At 33.1% G+C, this 24,363-nt stretch overlaps 1 protein-coding gene across 9 annotated transcripts in view; it reads right to left on the bottom strand.

Moving 5' to 3' along the window:
- GALNT13 (polypeptide N-acetylgalactosaminyltransferase 13) overlaps positions 1-24,363 on the bottom strand; it is a 446,421-nt gene that overhangs the window by 28,036 nt on the left and 394,022 nt on the right. For all 9 annotated transcript variants that reach the window (XM_054699734.1, XM_054699735.1, XM_054699736.1 and 6 more), the window contains 2 exons: positions 18,327-18,466; positions 9,425-9,523 (listed from right to left, as the gene is read on the bottom strand). In XM_054699734.1, coding sequence (XP_054555709.1) covers positions 9,425-9,523; positions 18,327-18,466 — 239 coding nt within the window. The remainder of the gene's footprint in view (positions 1-9,424; positions 9,524-18,326; positions 18,467-24,363) is intronic.

Below are 24,363 nucleotides of genomic sequence, written 5' to 3'. Positions count from 1 at the left end.
CACAGGTTCCAGGGATTTGTAATATAGATATAGTAGTTCAAATATGAGGCAAATAAGATTAGATTTGCAAAGTGGAATTACCAAGAAGTATATATGAGTAAGTAAACAATAAATGAGAATAAATTTGAGAACTGTTCATTCAGGAGAAAGAATTATCAGTGTAAACTGAAAAATGGTAATAAAAACATACATATGGAGGAGGGTGAGTTCTGGAGTGGAATTACATATGGAATTGCATAAACTAGAATTTGTATAGCTAAAAGGTAGAGACAGGTCATGACTGATGGGTACAAGAAAAGACAAGGATGTCACCTAAATGATGGATCAAAATAATTTTTAAACATCTGGTGATACTCAATAGAGTTGATAGTTTAAAGTTTGTGTAGATGAGCAATAGGAATTAATATCAAAAAGATAGGAAGGGATCAGAATGTGTGGAGCTTTGAGTAGTAAATAATATTGATTTCATCTTTAATAATGGAGAATTCTTTAAATTTGTGTTTGCTTGTTTTTCCAGTTGAGAATAAAATTTTAGAAGGAATGATGTTAGAGTGATGAGAGGGACAGGCTGAAACTATATTGCAAACGATTATAGTAATTCAAATATGAGAAAAATAAGACCAGATTTGCAAAGTGGAATTACCAGCAAAAGAAAAGAGGGAATGTATAAAAAGAAGTAGAAAGAATCAACAGGGTTTAATGTTTAGTTTGGGTAGAGTGTTATCTTAAAAGATAGAGAAAAGAATGCAGAAGATGAATGAATAAAGAGTTTAGAGGGAAACAGAAGCTTTGGATGAAAGAGGTATTTGTAGGTAGACTGATTTTTTTGATGCATTTATATTTTATTTATTTTATTATTTTATTTTTTAATATTAATTTTTTACATCATTGTTAATTTTTAAACAATATTTGCTTCCCCCCACCCCCTCAGGTATAGTCCCCATAGAGTTTCCTTCACCAATGCACCTGTGCACCATCACCTCAGTCCCCTATACTTCCTCCTTCCCTCCAATCAATTAGGTAGAATGATTTTGAGGTTACACTTGGCTATTCAAGTAGAAATGTCAGTCAGTTTGAAACAATGGGTATAAGTCCTAAAATTGGTATGACTTCTAAGTTTCCTCCCAGGTAAATTTGAGTGGGTAACTTCCTAGGAAAATAAAATGTGAAGAATGAAGAATAAATAGGGTATCATGTAAATAATAGATTCACTGATTTCTACATGTATCCCAAAGGCATTGTTGACACCATATTGATCCTGTGATAGGAGGGCATCCTTAGATTTAGTTAGAAACAAAGTAAACCTTGGTTTGATGGATTTCTGTATGAACAGACCCTTCATGATCCATGGTGAACTGTTTATCTTCTTTAGATATTTTCTCCCACTAATATCAACTTAAAATGACTACTGGAGGCTAGGTTAAATGGAGGCTAGGTTAGCCAGGTTTTATAGGACAATGATTGAACTAATCATTCCAACCTCAGTTTCTTTTAGTATTCCTGTTAGGAGCACAAGTCAATCAAAGTCCAGAGAAGTTCTCCCAGTCAAGCACTAATGAGATATAAAGGATCTTGGAATACTTCCCATTTCTACAGAAGTTATAATAACTCTGCTATCTTCTAACTTGCATGTATCCAGCTCATTTAAACATTTAATGAATGGTACATGCTCCTATTTTCCTCATAGGCCATTTCATTTCACTTGCAAATTTACTTTGTGAAACCTCTGGTGGATTTTATTTCCATTGTACCAGCTACTAAAAGGGGAACAATTTAGTGTAGAAATGGATTCTAAATAACTCTAGTACTTATAAAAATGCAAACTTTAAAATGAATACATATCTTTTGAATGAATGTATTCATTACAATCTGTGAGTACATTAAAATGCATCACTAAAATAATTAAGCTTTCTCTAGAGAGGATTTCTAATGAGAAGAAAAAGGAGTTGTTTACTCTCAAAATCTGTAATACATCTGTCATAAGGCTAGATGTTTCTTAAATATAAATAATCACATTTTAGAGGGAATCATTTACATGAAAGTATAGATAAGACCTAGTGATCTCCTCTATATCTTAACAGAATACAGGTTTTTAATAAATGGCTAGCTTAAGTTTCCCTAAAGACTTGATAACTTGAAAAATGGCTCTGAATCATTGACTGCAATAAATTACATGGAATAATGACATACTTTCATGTGCTTCCTAGCTCTCTCCAAATGAGTGACTCCAGGGAGAAAGTGAAGCATTATAAATGCATTTGTTAAAATGTGAACGTTTTCTACCACTTTATAGTCTCTGTCTTTAGAAGGAATGAATATAATACATACAGGGGCTACTTCTCCCCCATCCAATTTTTGATTACAGATGTACTGTAATTTAAAGAGAAACACTCACCATTATATTACAATTTGTTATATTCATCTGTGATATAAAATAGTTGATTTATAAATATTTCATTAACCTAATTTGTACACAAATATAAGAATAATTTATATAAACTTAAAAATCAGTGTCAGTATTCAGGTAGATCTAATAAAATGACCAACAAGACTAAAGTCTAGTAATCATGATATTGGCTCCTTTAAGATGATGCAAATGCATCATTTAAAAGCATCTCATGAAAAAAGAGTAGTAATCCTCTACATCAGAAAGAGAACCCATAAAGAGAAATATTGATTGAAAAACATAAACTGCTGAAAAGTCTGTTAAAAACAAGCAGTAAATAATATTTCAAGTCAGAAAATTATTAGCAACATGTGTGACAGAAGGTAATAATCTTACCTAATAAAGTGTTCATAAGATGAATGAGAAAAAGGAAACTCTTCAACTCCCAAAGGAAACACAAAAAAAGTATGTTAGGAAATTCATACGCATTTACAGTGATGTCAATATTAAACGTGCTTAAACGCACTGAAAATGCTAGAAATGTTATTTGAAACAAGCTAAGATGAGTTCCCCCTGCTGAAGTAGAAAAATGAAAAACAAAGTACCTGCTTAGGGTTGACCTTGGAATCACAGTCCCAGGAGAGTGTGTTTGGGACTCAGTACTAATGTGGTGAATATAAACTTGGTGTGAAAACAAGCAGAATGTAGCTCAAACTGACTTTACCATGTCAGTCATGTTACTAATCTCTCAGGTTTTCCATTCAACCCACAAACAATGGCACCTAGTAAAAATGAACTTAATTGCTGTGAGAATCAAATCAAATGCATATTAGGTATTTAACATAGTGCTTCTTCAATGAAATCACAGAGGACAGTTCATCACTATATTGAAAGCCTAATAATGTTACATAACTTTTGGTTTAGCAAATCAACTTTTAGACATTATTTCTACAAAAGTAAATGTGGATGCTCACCAGCTTTTAGCTAGAAGGCTGTTGATGAGCCTTATCTATAACAATGAAAATTCACAAATAATAGTTGTTAAGCAATAAAGGAATGATTAAATAAATTATAGCTCATCCATTAAAAATATGCCACATTTAGGTTGAGAAGTTGTTAGCCAATAGTTAACAGAAAATAAACAAAATTTTTTGGGTCTTAAACAATGAGCAAGTATTAAGTTTGTGAGTGGATCAGAATTTGGCCAATAGTGCAGTTAAAGAGAATAGTGTCAGTGAACTGACGAGCTATGAAAATGCACAGACATTCAGAGAATGGGAAATTATCAGATATGTCCAGAGCATACGGAACTATTAGAACACCAAGGGAAGCTAGTCTGGAAAGCCAGATGGGGATAAAGCTATGAGATTTGCATATCATAACTAATGAATTTGTTCTTTATTCTTCAGGCAGTGAAGAACAGTTGGAAGTTTTTATCAGATTTTAATTCTAATGTATCATGAATTATGTAGCCATAGAAACAATGAGGCATTCTGACTACACGGGTAAAAGAATATATAGAATAGGGCAAAAATGGAATCCTTTATTGTAAAGGGGCCTAGAGGTATGTCTCAAGGGACATTATTTTCTTAGAAATATCAGTTTGTGACCATCAAACTTCAGAAGTGAAATTTCTATGTAGGTTTCCAATTTTGGATGACTGAGTGACAGAAATGAAAACAAGCCCGCTTTGGAAACTAATGAGTTTAAGATGCCTATAGAGAGTCACAATAATTCACAAGAGCTTCCAGCGGTCAGGAGAAAGGGTGAAGATGGAGATATAAATCTAAGTCCTAGCATAGCATGGGACATGAACTGCTTCCAGGAATCAATAGAATCTATAATTTATAAGTATAGAGAAGACCATAACTTCGAGTAACCTGTTTTATAGCAGTAAATTGTTACACAATTTCAATTGTAAAAATTTATATTTGAGTTTCAATCAAATTCCTTTTAATTTTCATTCTTTAGGAAGTATTTTATGCTTATCATGTTATTACTTGCTAGTGAAAAGGAAGCATTTCAAAAATCAGTACAAACAAATGAACTGTGTAATTTTGTCATTCTTCTTCTTCTTCTTCTTTTTTTTTTTTTTGTGGGACCCTTGCCAGTGGCCAGGGATCAAACCGGCACTGCAGAGGCTGCAGGCAGCCTCGCAACCCAGCACTCAACCGCTGCACCACCAGGGGAGGCCCTAATTTTGTCATTATGCTTTGAGGAAGAAAGTTTTTATTACTGAATTCTTGAAAAGAATATTTCAAGATGATCAATTATTGTATTATATAATTTTGCACTTGCTCTCTTCTTTATGCAGTCTACCTGCTACAAAAACTTCCCACATCTTTCATCTATCAATACTTACTTGACTAGTATTTATTAGGGGATGATCACAGCCCATGCACTGTGCCAGGTGCTGGGATGATATTTCAATGTTTAAGAAAAACATTTCCAACAATTGAAAAGTAAGTTTCTTCTACATATTTCTGTTTTTTTTAAAAATGATTTATTTATTTATACAAGAACTGGGGTACAGGCCAGAAGCGCTGGAGGGTGAGAGGATTCACCAGAGACAGAGTGGGGAGCAGAACAGGCAGATGGACCGAAAGCACTGCTGAGGGGAGCAGCAGGCGAGACAGGAGAGGTCTGCTGCGCCATGTGGGAATCTCCCTGGCCAGCTGGGTATCAAACCTGGGCTGCTGAGGCTGCGGACAGCTTCCCTGTGCTGAGCTCAACCCTCTGCTTCACTGGGGAGGCCCCTCTTCTACATATTTCTAAGAGCAAAAAACAAAAACCACCCACAAAAATTGCTATACAGGAAGAATTAGTTAAGGTATAATTGTCAAGCAACATAAAGTATGCTCTTTGAGGTAACTGAGTTACTAAGCAGAAAGGCTAAAATACAGTGAGAACATTTCTTAGGACTTTTGTGTAAAAACAAGAGAGAAATTTGAATATTTTTATAGGTTGGGCTACTTAAAAAAATTCAAAGCTAAATAACCATAAAAATAGATTCTGCTTCCATGGTAACATAAAAGGATAGCAATAAAAAGCAGGGAAAGTAGCTCTGAGAATAAAATCCTAAGAACTGTTATTTTTCAAAGGTAAGTAAAAAATTTAACATGTCCCTAATATTATCTTTAAAATTTTGATTTTTAATGACGCATACATCATAAGTGTTCTATGTGATGGTCTGACATTTTTATGCATCATAAACAGTTATTGGAACAAAAAAAGAGGTAGTTCATTTTAAAGAGCTTAACAGTACTGTAGAAATCACTGCCCCTTATATTGCCTCTGACATTAGCCTCTGAATGAACATTTTATCTTTCATTTTCATAAGTACAAAAAAAAGTAATGGGAACACAAATGGAAATAATAGAGAAATTAATTAATGGCAACAGACCAATATGTATCAAACTTCTAGTAAATACCAACTAGTGTTAGTGTTTTACACATTTCATTAATCTTTAGAGGAAAAATTTAGGGAAAAATCTTTTATCCCTTTTATAGATAATAAAATATTAAATTTCAAAAAATAGTAAGTAACTGATCATAAGTTACCCAATCAATTAGGTCAGATTAATCCTTAAAAATGGTTTCTTTTATTCTTAACAGTTTAATTTTCTCCATTTTAAAAATTAAATTGTTAAAGTGATACATATATCAGAAAAATGGGAGGGGGTAAAGGTGAAATTTCCTACTGTAAATCAATCTTGTCTTCAAAGTTAATATATATTCCAGATACATTTCTATACAATCCTAATAGATTATATAGCATTTATATAAATATAGACATTACATTTACTACATAGAAAAACATGGTCATAAGCCAAATTATTCATGTTGAGCTCTGGATTAATTATTCCTCTCTTTTCAATTTTTGACAGTATATATAGACCTCTCTCAGTCATTCTGATGACTACATAGTATTCCATACTACCGTTACAAAATGATTTATTTAAACATTTGCCAATTGGCAAAAATTTAGTTGCTTCCAGTGTTATAAATAAAAGGACTTAAAATATTCTTGTACATATATTTGTAGACATGAATAAGTATTGATGTAGATAAAAACATTGGTTTTAATTTCTATCTCACTATTAAATTCATAATGTAGAAACACAAAATATATGCAGGTATGTTTTTCTTTTTACTTATTATTTTTTTGTTCACTCGCTTTATGAATTCTGAGATTGGTTTCTTTATATTCCTGTGATTACTATAACAGAAACAGCATTCTTTGCTGATGTCTACATAGTACTATAGTAAATCCATTGTTCTGACCAAGCATTCTTTCATCTATTTACTTGACTCATAATAATTAGTTCCAAACCATTCCCCAAGCACTGTGCCAGCTGCTGGGGATGAAGAGAGGAGTAAGATACAGCTTCTGCTAACATGAAGTTTATAGTACAGTAGGGCAGATTATTTCTGGGTATTTGAAAATTCACAAATAAATAGTGGTAATTTTAATTGTTCAGGTGCTTTATGTCATTTATAAAATTGTAGGTATTAGTTATGTGACTGGCTATCTGTTCTAACACTACATGACAAACTAATGAATGTAGGAGGAGAATTCATTTGAGTTATCATCCTTTTTCATTTTCATGTGCATTGGAATCAGGTGCTATCACAAATAGTATTTCCCTCTTGGAATACTGTAGGTTATTCTGGTACAGATGACCAGCTGACTTTTTTTCATAAGTTGTTGAAACACATTAAGGAAGATACTTCTAAATATCCACTCAATATCGATGGGAAATGAGCTGTGAGGAGCAGCCATCCGAGTGTGATGTGAAATAGAGCTTTTATGCTAGTGGTAACCAAGTTACACATTTCTGGCCAAGAGGATATAGAAGGAGGTGTGTTCAGCCTCTTGAAAGGCTTTTGCTTTTCCTAATAAAAGGACAGATATGGCTTACTGCAGCTTTTCCCTAATCCCACTCCTTCCTGCCTTGAATGTGAACAAGCTATCTGGAGTTCCAGCAGCCCTCTTGTGACTAGCTGATGTTTAAAATAACTTTAAGGATTGAAGAATGGAAAGAAAATAAGTTTCTGGTTTCTAGATGGAATCATTGAGGACATAGCCTAACATCAACAGTTAACAAGCTTCAGATTCTTACTACATGAAACAATGAAACCCCTACACATTTAGTACTCTTGACAGTTTAGCTGTATTTTTCATTTCTGGCTGAATTTATCAGGACTCCATTCATTTTTGGCAGTACAGGTTTCTCATATTTATTATGACCTAATAAAATAAATTCAATTATTTTGAACATTCTTTAACTGTTCTATCTATATGTCTCTACCATCTTCTTCCCTAGGGTTATTTTTCCATGGTGTAATCTAGAAAGTTTGTTTTAAAGATATTCTTGCTTGCATTGAAATTTTGGAATGCTAATTAGGATTTTTTTAAAGATTTATTTTTATTTTTATTTATTTATACAAGTACGGGGTACAGTCAGAAGCGCGGGAGGGTGAGAGAATTCACCAGAGCCAGAGCAGGGAGCAGAGCAGGCAGAAGGACCAAAGTACACTGCTGAGGGGAGCAGCGGGTTGCAGGAGAGGTCTGCGCGCCATGTGGGACCCTCCACCGGTGGCCGGGGAGCAGCCGGGGATCGAACCGGCGCCGCAGAGGCCGCGGGCAGCTTCACAACCCAGCGCTCAACCGCTGCGCCACGGGGGAGGGCCACTAATTAGGATTTTAATTAGTATTTTTTTTTTTTGTTGTTGTTGTTGTTAGGTTTTTTTTTTTTTAACAAGAAACTTCCTTAACGATTTTCATTGACTCATAGAAGTACTACATGAAGTACGGTACAAAATCCAAAAGAGCTTTTATCTTCTTGCTTTCTGTATAGACACTTGAAACATGAGCTGTATCACAAACATAACAATAATATTGTGATGGGGAGAATAGCATTTGCTTCTTTAGTTCACTCTAACACACTAGATAAATTACTCATTAGTATGTTTCTCCTTGACTTTTGTAAACAACTTATCTACAGAAGATCGGCTATCTCAAATTCGGCTTTGCTATAAATCTCACAAATTTCGACCTGTTGGGCATGGAAGCAGGGACACTTTACCCAGAAACTCAAAGCCAAACAGCTTCCAAGTGGCCAAATTGATACAGCCAGTTTCCAATGCAGAAGGAGAACACAAGGATCCTTGTGATATTCTGATACATCTCAGATAATTGGACTCACACACATAAAAGCTGTCTAGATTTTTAGTCAGCCACCAATCTTATCTAAATACTCTATTTTCACCTGGTCCAAAACACATCTTCAGAAAGCCAAAGCAAAATGCAAGAAATTTGCTTATCTGTGTACTTTAAAATTTTATTGAACCATGGGCCTCCCTGGTGGCACAGTGGTTAAAGTCAGCATTATCAGTTATCACCAGCCACTGTGGCATAAGTTTGATCCCGGCCAGGGAGCTAATCTGCATGGCTCAGCAGACCTCTCCTGTCTTGCCCGCTGGTCCCCTCAACAGTGTATTTCAGTCAACTCACCTGTTCTGTTGCCACTTTGTCTCTGGTGAATCCTCTCAACTCCCCTCCCCCACATCTCTGGCCTACACCCAAGTTCTTATATGCATAAATAAAATAAACCTTAAAAAAACATAACTTGAAAATTTTATAGAACCTCAACTACCCATAGAAAATGTGATATATGTAAACATCTGCAAAAGAATAATCGCCATTGGGAAAATACTGCAGTTGTTGAGAAATTATTCATCTTATTTAGTTAACAAAATAAAATGTCGTCCTCACTTGCTCATGCATGGGATAATAAGTCTAAAATAGTTGATTATCCTCAAATGTGGGTTAATTTAATTTTTTTTAATTAAAATCTGTAGTGCTTTCTTAAGATACTTGGGATAAGATAGCCAAATAATTTCCTGATTCAAATGTCCATTAATTTGCTAATCTAAGACCTTATTGTCATTGCTATGTGAGCCATGGCCTACCTTGATATTTTTCACAATATTTCCACACAAAATATATAAAGTTGATAAAAACAGAGAGTTTACCTGATTTCCTCCCATGCCATGACAGTTGAATATACCCACTTTTTCATTTTCCTTGCGGCCCATGTTGTCTAAACATTGATTGGTTTCAACATTTCTTATCTAAAAAAGACACATGCAAAAATATAAATAAGATGATATAAGAAAAATTTTTTGATTTTTTTAAAGAACATATTTAATGACAATATTTTGCAAGATAATTTCTCGAAGAATTTATTACTTTAAATAGTTCCTTTTCCTTTTCTATGTAAGTTCTTAAATACATTCAAGTTTCTAAACTCTTATTGATGAAAACTTGAACAGCACTGACATTGTCACCAGCTTCTAATCAAAAGGCACTCTGTTTATAGCACAGAATCAGAGTAGAAGGAAATACCTTCTACTAAATTAGGAATTCGTCCCAAAATCCTTTTAAAATTTGGACAGCTTCCAAATTCTACTCAAATAGCCATAGTTTATTCTTGAACTCCTATAGCACCATGTACAAAGAAATTTAAATAAATTAACATTCAAATTTATGTCTCTTTAGATTGCTTCATTACAAGATGTTCCATTCTATATACTAATAAAGATTGATTACATTGTTTATTTATGTAACTAAAACATTTTCATGCATCTTTTTCATTCCCAATGCCAAACTAAATGGAAAACATTTGACTCCAACAAAAACTATTACAACGTAAATGGTGATTTCTCATTAAAATTCCTCAAAAGCAAGATTAAATTGCCAACTGCAAACTTAACATTCTTGACTTACACTCAAATGCTGCATTAGTCCCATAATTAACATAAAGTTAATACATATTTGAGCCAAGCGTAATTACAAAAGCCATCCATTGTATTTGAAGATGCTGAAATTACTAAATCAAGCACAAATGAATACAAAAAAAGAACAATCTTTCTAATACTGGTATGTTTTAGATTTTTCTTTAACCTGAACCCCAAGTGTGTATTTGTACTTGCTTTTTACTTCTGAAGAGTTTTTTTCTCTGATTCTGACTTGCATATTTTACTGCTTGTTCATACATTACTTGGATAGATCTACTTAATTTCTATGCTCTAGGTACAAGTTTCATTTTATTGGCAAATGAATAAGATCAAAAACTTCTACAGAGGATCAACTCGGTTAAGTCTAAACTGCATCCTTCATCTGACTTAGGTTGGTTTGAGCACAGGAGGAGGATGAGTTTATAGACTAAGACTATGGATTTTTCAGGACCTGTAGCTGGCTAGGATTGAGGAAGGCAACGTAACAGATGACGTATGTAGTAAATTAGCCTGCCTGTGATTCACAATATGTAAGTTGAATTGCTTTTAAATCTCTAGAATAGACATTTTTGATTACATTTTACAAAGACATATATTTAACAGTGCTATTTGCTATTATTATTGATTCAGCAGTCTTAAAATGTATAGAATCATGTAATGCTTCAATATTTAGTAGAAGAAATATCTCATAAAATGAGTAATTCATCTTTCGATGTAGCTATGAAATACGATTTAAAGAATCTCTGCTAGGTGTCTGAATAGATACTGGTTAATAATTACAGGGGTTACAGGCTGAGCCATTTGTCTTTGCTGGACAAGAGAAGAATCAAAGCCATATTCAGCTTAGTTGACTCTCTGGCAGTAGCATTTCAATGGGACATCTGGTAGATGTAGGTTATCTTACTCTTTAGTAAATTTTCAAAGCAAAACTTCTTCCTCCACTACCCAGGGGAGAGGTTTAAGGGTTAATGTTTCCAGCTATCTCTGACAGGAAATGCTTACACAGAAGACCATCCATAACTTCATATGTCTAAACCTGCTACCCAAATGCTTTATTAAAGAGTTGAAAAAATGTTCTATTTTTTAAAATTTCCTAATTTCTCCCATTTTTACCTGGAACTTTCATTTCATTCCCCTATTGTCCATACTCCCTCAACTTGGGCTTACTTCCTGAAGTGTCTCCTGAGATAGAGATTCACCTAGAGATTTTCAAGGATTCACAGGTCACAGAATATTCAGACACTCAGACATTAGAAAAAGAGACTTTTCACTGATTTGCAAACTAGGTAGTATGTTAATATCTCCCCCAGTTTTAGCTACTATTATCAAATTGCCATGCAACAATTTTTTATGAGCATCTATTGGCAAGTTGGGTGTTATCCTGTTCTCATTTCTATCAAACAATCTATTGCTTCCCCTTCTCCTGAGAAGACTGTAGAATCACATGGTCATGAAATTGACATCTCATATTTTAGGATGCATGAGAATAATTGCCACCTAATTTTGTTGTCAACATTATTCATCAACTTTTGGTTTTGACAACCTAGATTCTCATTTTGTTTGGATGGTAGAATTGACTTATTTTGGGAGCTCAGGTAAAGAAGTCTGATCTATTTTTCATATATTCTAACTTTTCCACAACATGGTTTGATAACTTGTGAATGTGTAATATTACCTGTCCTTTAGAATGTAGCAGGTACTGAGAGGCTGCGATATAGGAATTTAGGTCAAATCTGTAATACTAGAGACAGCAGTCAGTGGTCTAGGAAAGCTGTCAGGGGACATGGCCACCAACACCACCACTGAAATAATAATAATTAGCAAGTATTTTGATTTTGGATGTGCCATGCATTGTTCTCAGTATAATAGCTAACTTAAATTTTACAGCCAAATGATTACTCAATTCTTATTAATGAACACAATGAATACACAAATATAAGTTAAATAATTGGTCCAAAACAGGCACTGAAAATTGTTAAAATTGATTTGGAAATTGCCCAATCCTGACATCTAAAGACAGGCAGGCATTATTTGTCTAAAAGGAATCCTGGAAGGAACATGGGAGGTTTGGTCCTGCTTGGACAGAGCTGCAGGTAATGACAGGCCATCCAGACAATGATGATGACACATGCACCAAGATACCTTAAAGCTGAGCTGCCTACAATCAGACTGGGGACCCAGGTCAGGAAGGTAAGGAGCAAAGTGTTCTTTATGCTGAGTGCCAGACTGCTGGAGTGAGGTTATGGTAAAAATTTCTGGCCATGACCAAGATGACATTGGATAAAAACAGGAAGGGGCATGGAGCAACAGGGAATGGAATATCATTAGTTTCATTAAAAAAAAAAAATAGGAAAATAGAAAGAACCTATCATCTGGAAAATGGGCCAATCTGGACATCTGGAAAAAATAGGGATAATATTTAATTTGAAAGGTTTAAGTCACTAGGACTATGAAATCCAGACTTTTAAAAATCCAAGCACATATAGAAGGCAGCTTGGTGTGACTGACTAGGTGGTTCTCAAGTCAGTGAGTTCAACACTATGGGAATCTGCTATATTTTCTTCAAAATAAGAAATGGTCACTTGTGTGTACTGTTGGCATACAGGAAAATTCAAACTATGCATCCCATCTTTTGAGATTCAGATCAAAAGGGTGATCTTTTGTAATTTTTAAAATAGAATATTTCTATGAACTTCCTGGGGCCTCAATCCCAAAGTATGTTGTTTAATCAAATGAGTAAATTTCAGGAAAGGCCCTGATATTGTCACTGATACCATATTATCTAACAATACTGACTGCTTGCTCATGCCATTAATTCTGAGAAAAATCTTGGTGACCAATCACTGTTTATCCATTAGAAATTCCTTGAAGAGTTATTGTAGTAACTAAACAAAGCATGACAGTAGTTCTGAGATCTAAAAATTTCTTTTGACACATTCTTTAAGTGATGGTATAGCTTTGAATATATGACACAGGGCCAATTTAACTGCTGTCTACTTTGAGACTTCTTTGTTTATGTATACTTTATGGCTAGAAAAACAATTTTAGAAATTTTAGAAAACATTTTTTTTTTCCACTTGTCATTTGATTTCTTTCATCAGCAAGACTTTTCCTAAATGTTTGTACTCTTCAACAGCATCAGTGGTGGTGTTCTTACCACTACACATCATTTGTTCATTAGTTTTTGCTCCCTCTGCTGGATTGCAACATCAAGCAATAGGAACGTTAATTCTAAAAAACAGGCAAACGCTCCCCTTACAGTCAAATCTTTGTTTCAAAACTAATATGTAACATCCATGCTACAGATAAGAGACTAAACAAATAAAACATTTTAATTGCTCCAACACATGCTTATCCTTCCATTTTACCTTATGTTACTCATTATTTTACATATGCCAACCTCATTTGGTTTTTCTTTACTTTGTGAAGAAGGAAATAAGCACATTTGCAGCAAATTTTACAGGTTAATGTTAATGATTCCATATTATAATTGTTGGTGAATATGCATTTAAGCGTATTTTCTCTTTACTAAATTATGAACAAATCACAAAGGATGAATGTGAAATCTCTATTTCACAAGCCCAGTCCAACTTTGCTTGTATAGACATGGGTTTAGAATGTCCTGATTATGACTATAAATTCTTAATATGTGATAACTTAAGTTCCTTTCACAAAAAAGTAAGAGACATTAAATTAAAGCATTTCATTCAGTCTAGTGGGTAACAAGAACAAATAACAAAAATCCTGTGAGAATTTGGTGAATGCCGAACTGGTATTTTAGTTTGTTGCATTTATTAATATCAATACATACTTGAAAAACAGAATTAGAATTAGTTCTAGTCTAATTATCAGCATTGTAAAGTAAAAAAAACTCTTCAAATAATAAAATTGTTCATTTTGTTCACAAGTGGGTTACCCAGACCTACATTTTTTAAGGTTAACATCTGATTTAGAGTGACAGTCTGCTTATACATATGAATATTCAGTAACCTCTGAATAAAATTATCTACAGTGTCTCCAGGACTTATGGAAAGAAAATTTAGATAGAAAGAATGCCCCCATTTGTGTAAGTCATCTACAAATGAAACTTTCTTGCTAGTTATCCTACTAAAGGGTCAAGAAGTCTGTACCTATAAATAGATCTCCTGATTACCAACAGAGAGGGTAAAGCTCTAAGTGGCTTAGCCTCTGCATTTGGCAGTAACTGATTTTACATTTACTCCTTGTAATCTAGCGGCTTCACAGATGTCTATTTTCAGTTATTTAAATTTTCTCTTCAATAATATTTAAGGAATACAAATCCGTAAGTGTAAGGATCTCAACTAGGTACTAAGGTTAAAGAATAGAAGAGGATAAAATTCATTATTAAAAATAAAAAAAAAAGAATTGAAGAGTAAAAAGAAGAGCTGAGGGGAAGCAGGCAATGCAAATCACACAGATTAATATTCAAATATCTTCTAATGCAAATATCCAGCCCCAAAGAGTTAGCCAGTTGATTCCAAAAACCTCCTCTCTATTCTTTTACCCTGATATTCCTGTCTTCTATATAGTTCACATTACTTTTTTTTTTTTCCCCGAAAGGCCAAAAATTGGGCATGGCACATTACTACTTTAGAATGTTATTTTTCAATCTTATACTTAAATTAGCATTTATATTTATAAGACCAGAGCCCCACATGCTAAATCCAAATAAGCTAAAGGGCTAGTTAAGAAAGAATTTAATGCTGCAAAGAGCTTGATTTCCTTATTCCATTATGATCTGCTTACTGAGTCTAAAAGGCACATGCTTCATTAAGCTACTTAAAGGCTTTAGTTCGAAGCAATTGAACAGCTTTTAATTTCCCATTGGAAACTGCATGTAATTCATGGGCTGGATAAAGTAATATTTCAATTACCTGAGCAAAATGCAAACATAAGAAATTAAGATACAGCAGTCTGGTATAACTACAGGTGATTATTTTGTTGTGATAATATACAATAATAGAAAAGCTGAATACTATATTTACCTCTAAGTTTCAATACATCTGGGAAAGTTATAAAGAGAAATGGACAGGTAAGTGTTTATATTCACCAATATACTGCAATATTAAAAATAAAGAATTTGAAAAACATTGAAATGTAGGGAAGTTGTAAATTGCTAAGTCCTAACAATTTCACTTGAAATCAAGTGAGGAGTACATATAATATATTACAAAGAGATACTCTGATTGTCTTGATAAGTAGTTTGGATACATAATACCACTTTAAGCTTCTCACTATTTTGAGACAAAATGTCTTTATATACTGGAAGAAAAAAATAAGTATTTTTTATATTTTTTCCAATAAAGGTTAATGACATACAGTAAGAAAGAGAAATATATAGTAAATAACTAATGGCCATTCCAAATTCATTATCAAAATGCTCATTTTAAATTATGTATAAATGACTATGCAAAATGAATTAGGAAATATGCTTGGTGAAGTTGTCCTTCTGTTTCCATGGAAACAGATGCTGGATTGCATCTTGTTAAGGCTAGTTTTAAAGTGGAAAACTACAGTACATTAATATCCCAGCAACTTCAAAATTTACTATATCTCACGGATTTTTCAATTTAATGGGTTTCCAAACAGTAGTTTATAGCATGCCTATATAACTCATATAGCACTTTATTTCTACTTTTTTTTAATTCTTTCTTGCATCCTCATCTCATCCCCCATTTTAGTATAATGACTTAAGAGTAAAGGTCTTTCCACATTTGACTTTGAATCTTTAGCACATAATACATGTTCCAGCTCAAGCTCTTATTTAACAAAGACATTTTGAATGACTACAATATAGTGAGTATCTTTCTCCTTCTAGTTATAAGAAAAAGTGAGCTTTAATGTCATACTAACACATATTTGGATCCTGAATCCAATAGTTAGCTAGCTCTATGACCCAAAGGTCAATCATATAAACTGTTTACTGTAAGTTTCCACATTTAATTGGTGGTAATGAAACTCAAGTCACAGAGTTATAATTTTTAAATAATACAAATGTTACAAAGCACTAATATAAAAGATAGAGTAAGAAATCAATAAATGGTAGCTTAATAACCACTGATACTACTTCTTAAGAGGCATTGTGCTAGGTGCTCTATATCTTCAAGATCACTATCACCCTGCATCATTAACTTTAAGATGCTGACAGGTACGAGAAGGTATCTAGTGTCACTAAAGTCATAAGCTGTGAGGCCAGGATTTAATCTTTGCTTGTTTGACTCCAGGGCTTGGGATTTTCCAATACAACATGCCGTCTCTTATATTTCAAAAACCCAGAGAGGCACAATCTCACTCTTTCAAATCTTCTCAAAATATTTCTGTAAATTTAAATATGGCCACCTGATCTATTTCAGAAGATACTTAATACAAAATCTGCAGGTTACACAAAAGGAATTTGCCACACTAAAGTCTATTTTCACTTCCTCAGAAAGTCAATTTATTAGGATGTATTGATGTATTCCAGGAAAGCATAAAATTGGATTTTTATCACATTTGTAAATGCCTAGGTTCAACAAACTTTTCAGTGGAGAAATGAGTGTATTAGATATTTTCTTGGGGATCTTTTGTAGAACTAGATTATAATAACTATAATGTAAAGTGTTCTAGTTTTAAAAGTAGCTTTGTGTATTATAAGTATTGAAAATAAATCTCTGTGACATTAGTGCTAGCAGGGGAATATTACATATTTGAAAACAAGGGAACAACCCTCCCCAATACAAAGTAATAAGTAAAAAAAACAAAACAAACCCCGAGGCACAGGACTGCTAAGTGACTGAAAGTACCACCTACAAATGGGTGAATTCATTGTTATTACACATGACCTTCTTCATTCCATTAAGGTCAAATATATGTGAACAGAGATTCTATAGAGATATTTACATGGCTAATGCAGAGATTTGGCAAATAGGGCATGGATGTAGCACAGAGAAAACACCTTCGAAAACAATTCAGCTAGGGCTATGTTCTGCTTGAATGTTTGAAAAATGACTTTATAGTTAATCATAAACAAGGTATGTTTATGAATTAAAGTTATAGAGCAGATAAAGTTGTGGATAGATTTACAGAATTTATTTTTGCAAGTGAATCACAAAATATATCAAATATCATTGAATTTTTAGATATTCCATCATTATGACCTACACAATTCCAGTTTCAATCTAAAAGCAAATGTAATAATTACTTTCCAAATGTATTATATTATTGCTGAAATACTTTAATGATAACCCATAATAACTTATTTTTGATTCCCAAATCTAATCTCTACTAAGTGGGAAATTACAAATATGGAGCATTTAATTCATAATGCAATACATCTTGTTTGGAGCAACAGAACATATATTATGTGCACATGTTTCTATGTTATGATGAAGTCAACTGTGCCTTTTTTAAATCAAATGTGTATTTCTATTGATTCTATATGTTCTATAAAAGAATGGTGCAGATAAATGTTTCTCAGTAGATCCACAAGGTCAATGCAATTTTAGTAGTACTGCCAAGATATTGCTTGCAGTTTTTACTCTTCCAATGAATATACCAGGAATCTTCCAGAGGCTAAATAGTAGGTGATAATATAATATATTGAATATCAAAGCAGATATAAAAATATATTCTTTTAATCCAGACATTAATGAATTTTATAAAAATACAAATACTAACCTTTTACAAATTGACTTTAATTTGGAAAATTTTAAAAAATGTTACTTCTCTTAGTATGTCATGGATTATTACATCCTCTTAATGAATTAATAAATAGGTTTTCAAGTTCTCAGTTTTAATTTCAATACAGTAAATATTAATAGTGATAACTCACATGAACAAAAGTTCTTTGTGGTTCACAAAAAATTTTAAGAGTATAATATTAATATGACAATAGTTTCAGAACCATTAGAAAAAAACATGAAAATGCTATTTATTCAGTCTAAAACTGTCCCCTTACTTTTACAAATCCCTATGATGAAAATTATGGTCCTTGTAAAATATGAAAAGTCCTTTAAAATAGATTTATTTTGAAATCCTTAAAGCATTTTATTCATAACATGAAAAATAATGGGTTCCTTAGAAAATGCTCCATTTTGCAAAATGTATTTATAACTTAACCAAAATAAATAATTCATACCTCACCAAGTGAATAATAACGCCTTGGTATCTGGGAGTCCGGGTAGATGTTTTCTAGGTACCAAGAAAAGGGCTTACACTTCAGATTTTCTCTTAGCGTTTTTCTGACTGATACATCTCCATAATCCACTTTGACAACACCTGGAATTTTTCAGAGAAACACACATATCAGTTTGTGCTATTTCTGTTTTAGCACTATTTCACTCTGTTTACTTTGCTATCAGTTTTTTCTCTATAATTACAGTTCCATCAAATTCAATTGCATATGCAGCAGCTACCGCACTGATTTTCTTGCCATCATCTAATTAGTACATTAACCAGATAAAAAAAAAAAGTTCTTCCATTGGTTGTGACTTTTCAAATGCAAATATTTATCACAAAGTACTTGTGTTCTTAGATTGAATAATTAATCAACAAAGTAAAAATTGGAATTAATTTAGAATCTCATAATCAAAACTTAACTGAGCTGTTTGATAATGTGGTTGGTTCTCTTTAATAAAAATTTCAAAAGCTTTTGCTAATGATAATATCCTCCCTACACTGTCATTTATTCACTACCTGCAGACTTCAAGAGAAATTTGTATAGAGTCTCTATAATGGATGGTACTTATATGTTCTGATTTTCCCTTTTCCTTTATTGAACTTCTGTTGTAACTAGGTTCATCAATGACCTAGTCTATTCTTTACTATTTTTTTCTTGTTTTATAAGTTAATGTAAGCTACTTCAAATCCTTGGATAGCAAGCTAGTAAATATGCATAAAGAAACAAACATAAACAATATTTATATATTCACATGTGTATACTAAAATTACTTAATTTTACATTAAGTAAAACAGTAACAGAATATATGAAATCAAAGTGAATGCTTCTATTAAAGATCATAAAATGATGTTTTGTAGTCAGAAAGTTAAAAACATTAATAAATAAAAAACATTAATTTTTATACAAAAAGATAATATGTTCACATGACTTGCTCATTATTATCATTACTTAAATAGATAAAATCCATATATCAAATGTGGCTGAAATCACCATAAGGTTACAATTATTTGTTATAGTATTTTGAGAAGTCTTCAATGCATAACTTGGTTAAGACCAATAAGTAACCAGAATTTGTGCATTAAAAAAAAATCCCCAAATTTAAGATATCCTACAAAAACAGGCTGCAAAAACAATCAATCATGCTATAAAATAAGTAACAAATGTTTAGATAACCCAAATGTCTTCATCTAATTCATTATTTGGATCACTATATTCAAAAGTGGTAACACTCTTGAAACCTATCACCTACTATTGTCCTTCTCTTTGCACTTTCTTTTCCAAATTTTTGTTTTTCCAAAATTTATTGCCTTACTGCTTTTAGAAAACATTCAGACAATGCCTAAGCAGCTGAATCATTTCATTCCAAAAGAAAAAAAATTGATTTTTCTAGCTGGTGTTTGGACAGAAAACAACAAGGTCTTTGGGCTTTTTAAACAGATAAATATTTTCTTTCAAAATAATTCTAGCCAGAATTTCCTTTCTGGAGTTCAACCTTCAGAAGAAGAGGCTTGGAAATATTTACAAAGCAGATCACAAAAGGAATTTTTCATTTTGTTAAGTGATGCAGTAATTGAAATAATATAATCTAATAGTCTTCAAAATCATATAAGGAGATGTCATTACATCCAGAAAAAAAGAGATTACATCCTCTGAAAACACAGTGCAACAGTATTACTATTCTGGTTTCATTTTAGTGGGAAAATTTAATTGAGGTGGCTTATTTATACGTTAGTATCCTTCCTTTTTCATCATCTTAAGATTTAGTAGTCCTGGCTCCACAATTTTATCCTTGAAGGGTTTTATGAATAGTTTTCTGATTGGAAGTAAATTTGAAGTTTCATTTACATATAATTTACATATGTAAGAGACCATGCTAATTGTTGGCATCCCATTTGGTAAAGGGTGTCTGGTACAGAATGACAGAGATTAACCAAGAAAGCGAAATAATTTTTGCCCTAGCACTTCAAAGCCCACCCTGGCATTACAACTGCAACTTGGCTTTTGTCCTAGTCCAGGATCACCACTTTATATCAACTTTAGAAGTGCTCCAAAATACTATGGATTTCTTATAATATTTTGGTGAGGATGACTTTTTCCTTCTCTACTACATTTTCCTACTTAGTAGTGAGATGTTATGTCAGAGATAGTAATGTTGACCTGACATTTTGTACACTCCTCCACATTTCCTAAGACCCTGAGGTTAGGCAGGGATATCTGACTTTAATGTATATCCAACCATGTTACTTTTTGTCCTGTGTACACATAATGAACACATTTTAAAATGATTCACAAGTTTTAGTTTACTTTATTAAAAGACACTAACCAGTTTTCTAGTATAGCTCATTGACTGGCCAATCTATAGGTCATATTCACTTTTATATCTAAATTTTATCTAGGATCAACTTAGTATAACATTATAAGTATATATTTAGATGACAGTATCTTGACACCTGTGAAATATAAAATATTTGTTTCTTTTTTTAAAAAAGATTTATTTATACAAGAACCGGGGTACAGGCGAGATGCACGGGAGGGTGAGAGGATTCACCAGAGAGAGAGCAGGGCACAGAACAGGCAGACTGATGAAATACACTGCTGAGGGGAGCAGCAGGCGCGACAGGAGAGGTCTGCTGCACCATGTGGGACCCTCGCCGGCCAGCCGGGATCGAACCGGCGCTGCAGAGGCTGAGGAAAGCTCCACAGAGCGTCGCTCAACCCCTTGAGCCACCAGGGGCGGGCCAATATTTGTTTTCATAGAGAGTAAATAAAAAAAAAAAAACTTTGAATTGTTACTGTGTCAGCATTATGGATATGCTGGAGTCCTTGAGTATGTCCTCATATAGTTTTGTTTTGTTTTGAATTAAAAAATCTCAGGAGAAATTTCTTTTGTGGACTTAAAAACGGGAAAGCCATGTTTTTGGTTTTTTTTTTCTAGCAACTAGTTTACTGTTACCTTACAAATATCCCTAACATTATAGCTTATAAGACATGCCTCTAAATTCTACACAGTGTATCATATGAACTTAAAATTTATAAATACATCTAAAACATTTTTTAGAACAGTACAAGCATTTGTCCATCCAACCATGGCTTGATAAGACATGGTTAGTTTCAGAACTACAGATACAACATTACTTAAGGAACTTAAACTCTATAATAAACATTTTTGTATATGTTTTTCTATTATAGTGCTATAACATCCCTATCTATTGTTGGTTTTGGTTTGCTTAAGGATGAAAGAATTGAGATTTTGAATGCTCAAATATCATACTCAAGCTTACTTAGAAAATAAAAGAAGGATTAAATATCACTCACATCTGTCTGATACTAAATAGAATGGGATCATAAAACTGGAGACCCTCTGAAAAACCTATATGGAGATATATTTCCCTGGGTAGTAATGCAAAACATGGTATTTATCATTCCTTGAAGAACTGGATCCATTTTCCCTCTCCAGAGAGATCATAATCCAAGATGCTGCACAAACTTGAATTTACTGAAAAAAAAAAATCAGTAAATGATGTAACTGACAGTTACTCTACTGATTTCAGTGTGCAATTGACCAAAATAAAATGCTTCACAAATTATGTCCTATCCAACACTAGTGTTACAGGATGCTAGATATTACTATTTCTTCAATGCTCGACATATATACTATGTCTGAAATAGTGATGTATTCCACAATAAAAGGCATCTAACAATTGCTGTTGGGGATAAGACAGTTTTATTGTAGTTGTTACTATTTGAACATCTGCAAACTTGTTGTTTTTCTTTGCTGGTTAGCTAGCCGAATGCAGTATCAGTAATTAATAATAGACATTTAAATGAAAGGACATTTAAATACATTCTAATTATTGCCTGAGAAATTTTCCTTTGTTAATTCTGATAAAGAAGAAAGAAAGGAAATTGTTAGGTGAAAATTTACTGAATGGTTTCAAGAACTTGGAAGAAAATTTCAGTGATAATATTTTAAGAAAGTCTACATTATCAATCATGGTGATGGCACTGAGAATGACAGTGGATGGAAAATGTGTACATGCTAATAAATGTGCATTGAAAGTGATTCAAAAGAGTTAGCCTCCAGATGCAAAGAAGGTACATGAACAATATTCTTGCTTATTTTAAAAAAATTCCATGCATATACAAGAATGACATGATTAAAAAAAAAAGCTGTGCATGAATTAGTTTATTCCTAAATGAATTTCTTTAATAAAGACAAGATAATTCTTGTCTTTAGATAATTCTAAACTATACTGCAAGTGTTACAGTGTAGTTTAATTGGAAACTTATTTCTTAGTGGTATATAATTAAACGCTGATCTTTAAAATGTTGGCAGCTTAAAGTAGATGAAATAAATTACCTAAAATTTTATTATTTGGTCACATTTTAATAGAAAAAAAATTTCAAAGGGGTGATTTCACCAAAGGACTTCATAGAATTTTATTGTGATAAAGTATAGTTTGAATATACAGAGCAGGTAATATTTCCCCAGTTCATTTGTCCTCTTGCAAAATACTGAAACAACAATGGTCTGCTGAAAATGTTGAGGAAAAACAGCTTTATGGTATTTTCTATTCCAGGCAAAAATAAGGAATGACTTCTATATTACTTTAAGATTTTTATTTATACCAAAGTGGGTTTAATATTACCCAAAGTTATTTGTCCTTCTGCAAAATATTGAGACAACAAAATATTCTGAATACATGTAGATGTGAGTAAAGGAGATTAAGAACATACCAGTTCACTTTGACACTAGTTCTTACTGTCTGGTTTGAATCCTTTGCAATGTACTGGATTGTGATTTTGATTAACTTGTATAAACTCATCAGCTTCTCCTCTATTAAATGGACGTGATATTGTAGATTCCTCAGAGTGTTATAAGATTATTAAACGAGTTAATGTAAAATAAACAGTGTATGATACATATGAGTGCTCACTAAATATTACATATAATGTTTGTTGCATTAATGTGGATGTGGACCTCAAGGACACATCATCACCTGATAGAAGAGTAGGCTAGTCATTTTCTAAGCCTGTGCCCAGTTCTGTTACATATAAGATGAATGGAGTGAGAAATCAGCAGCTTAACTTTAGCCCAGATGCCCTTTCAGTGAGAAGCATACTATACATCACTTTCAGGACTCCTCAGAACTGCACTCCTACAGGTATCATTTAAGATCTCAACAGAAACATTTCTCAAAATCCAAAATAATAATAAAATGAAGTTGAAGATCCACACATTTCTGCACTTGCCACTTCCCCCTGTCCACATTTGTGTGCTGCAGTGGTTTTAACACATATGCCACTGAAGAAAAGCACAAATTATGTAATAATGGTCTTTCGATTAAGAAGATACACTACTAACAACAGCAGAAATTCAGATTAAAATGAAAACCTCTAACAGAAGATGCTGATTTCTGGTTTGAATACAAACTTAAAAAGAATTCTCAACCTTCATTGTTAAACAACTTCCCCATTCTGCCTTGAACTACTATGGATGAGGGAGCTAGAAAAGGCTATCAGAGCACCATTAGTCACCCCGTGGACACTGCTGTGCACTGTTACAATGGAACAACCAAGGACAAAAATTTCAGTAAGCATGAGTTTGACATATGATTTAGGGGTTTCCCCAGTAGTATTTCATTACCTTCTAGTACTAATCATGTCAAAGACTTGATAGTGAAAACAAAGCAAAGTTTATTTATGGTGTACATAAGATAAAATTCACAAACCAGACTTAATACCACTTAATACCACTTGATATTGGAACTTCCCAGCAGTTATTAAATAAAGGCATTATTTAGTCATGATAAAAACAAACCAAGTGGGGCCTCCCTGGTGGTGCAGGCGGTTGAGCACCGTACTGTGAAGCTGTCCACAGGCTCTGCAGTGTGGGTTTGATCCTGGCCGGCTGGCGAGAATCCCACATGGCAGAGCAGACCTCCCTTGTCTCATCTACTGCTCCCCTCAGCAGTGCACTTTGGTCCTTCTGCAG

This window comes from Talpa occidentalis, unplaced genomic scaffold, assembly GCF_014898055.3.
Source record: "Talpa occidentalis isolate TD23 unplaced genomic scaffold, MPIMG_talOcc4v2.1 talOcc4.3, whole genome shotgun sequence".
NCBI lineage: Eukaryota > Metazoa > Chordata > Mammalia > Eulipotyphla > Talpidae > Talpa > Talpa occidentalis.
Note: the sequence above shows the minus strand (reverse complement) of the source record. Positions and strands in the feature narration are given on the sequence as shown.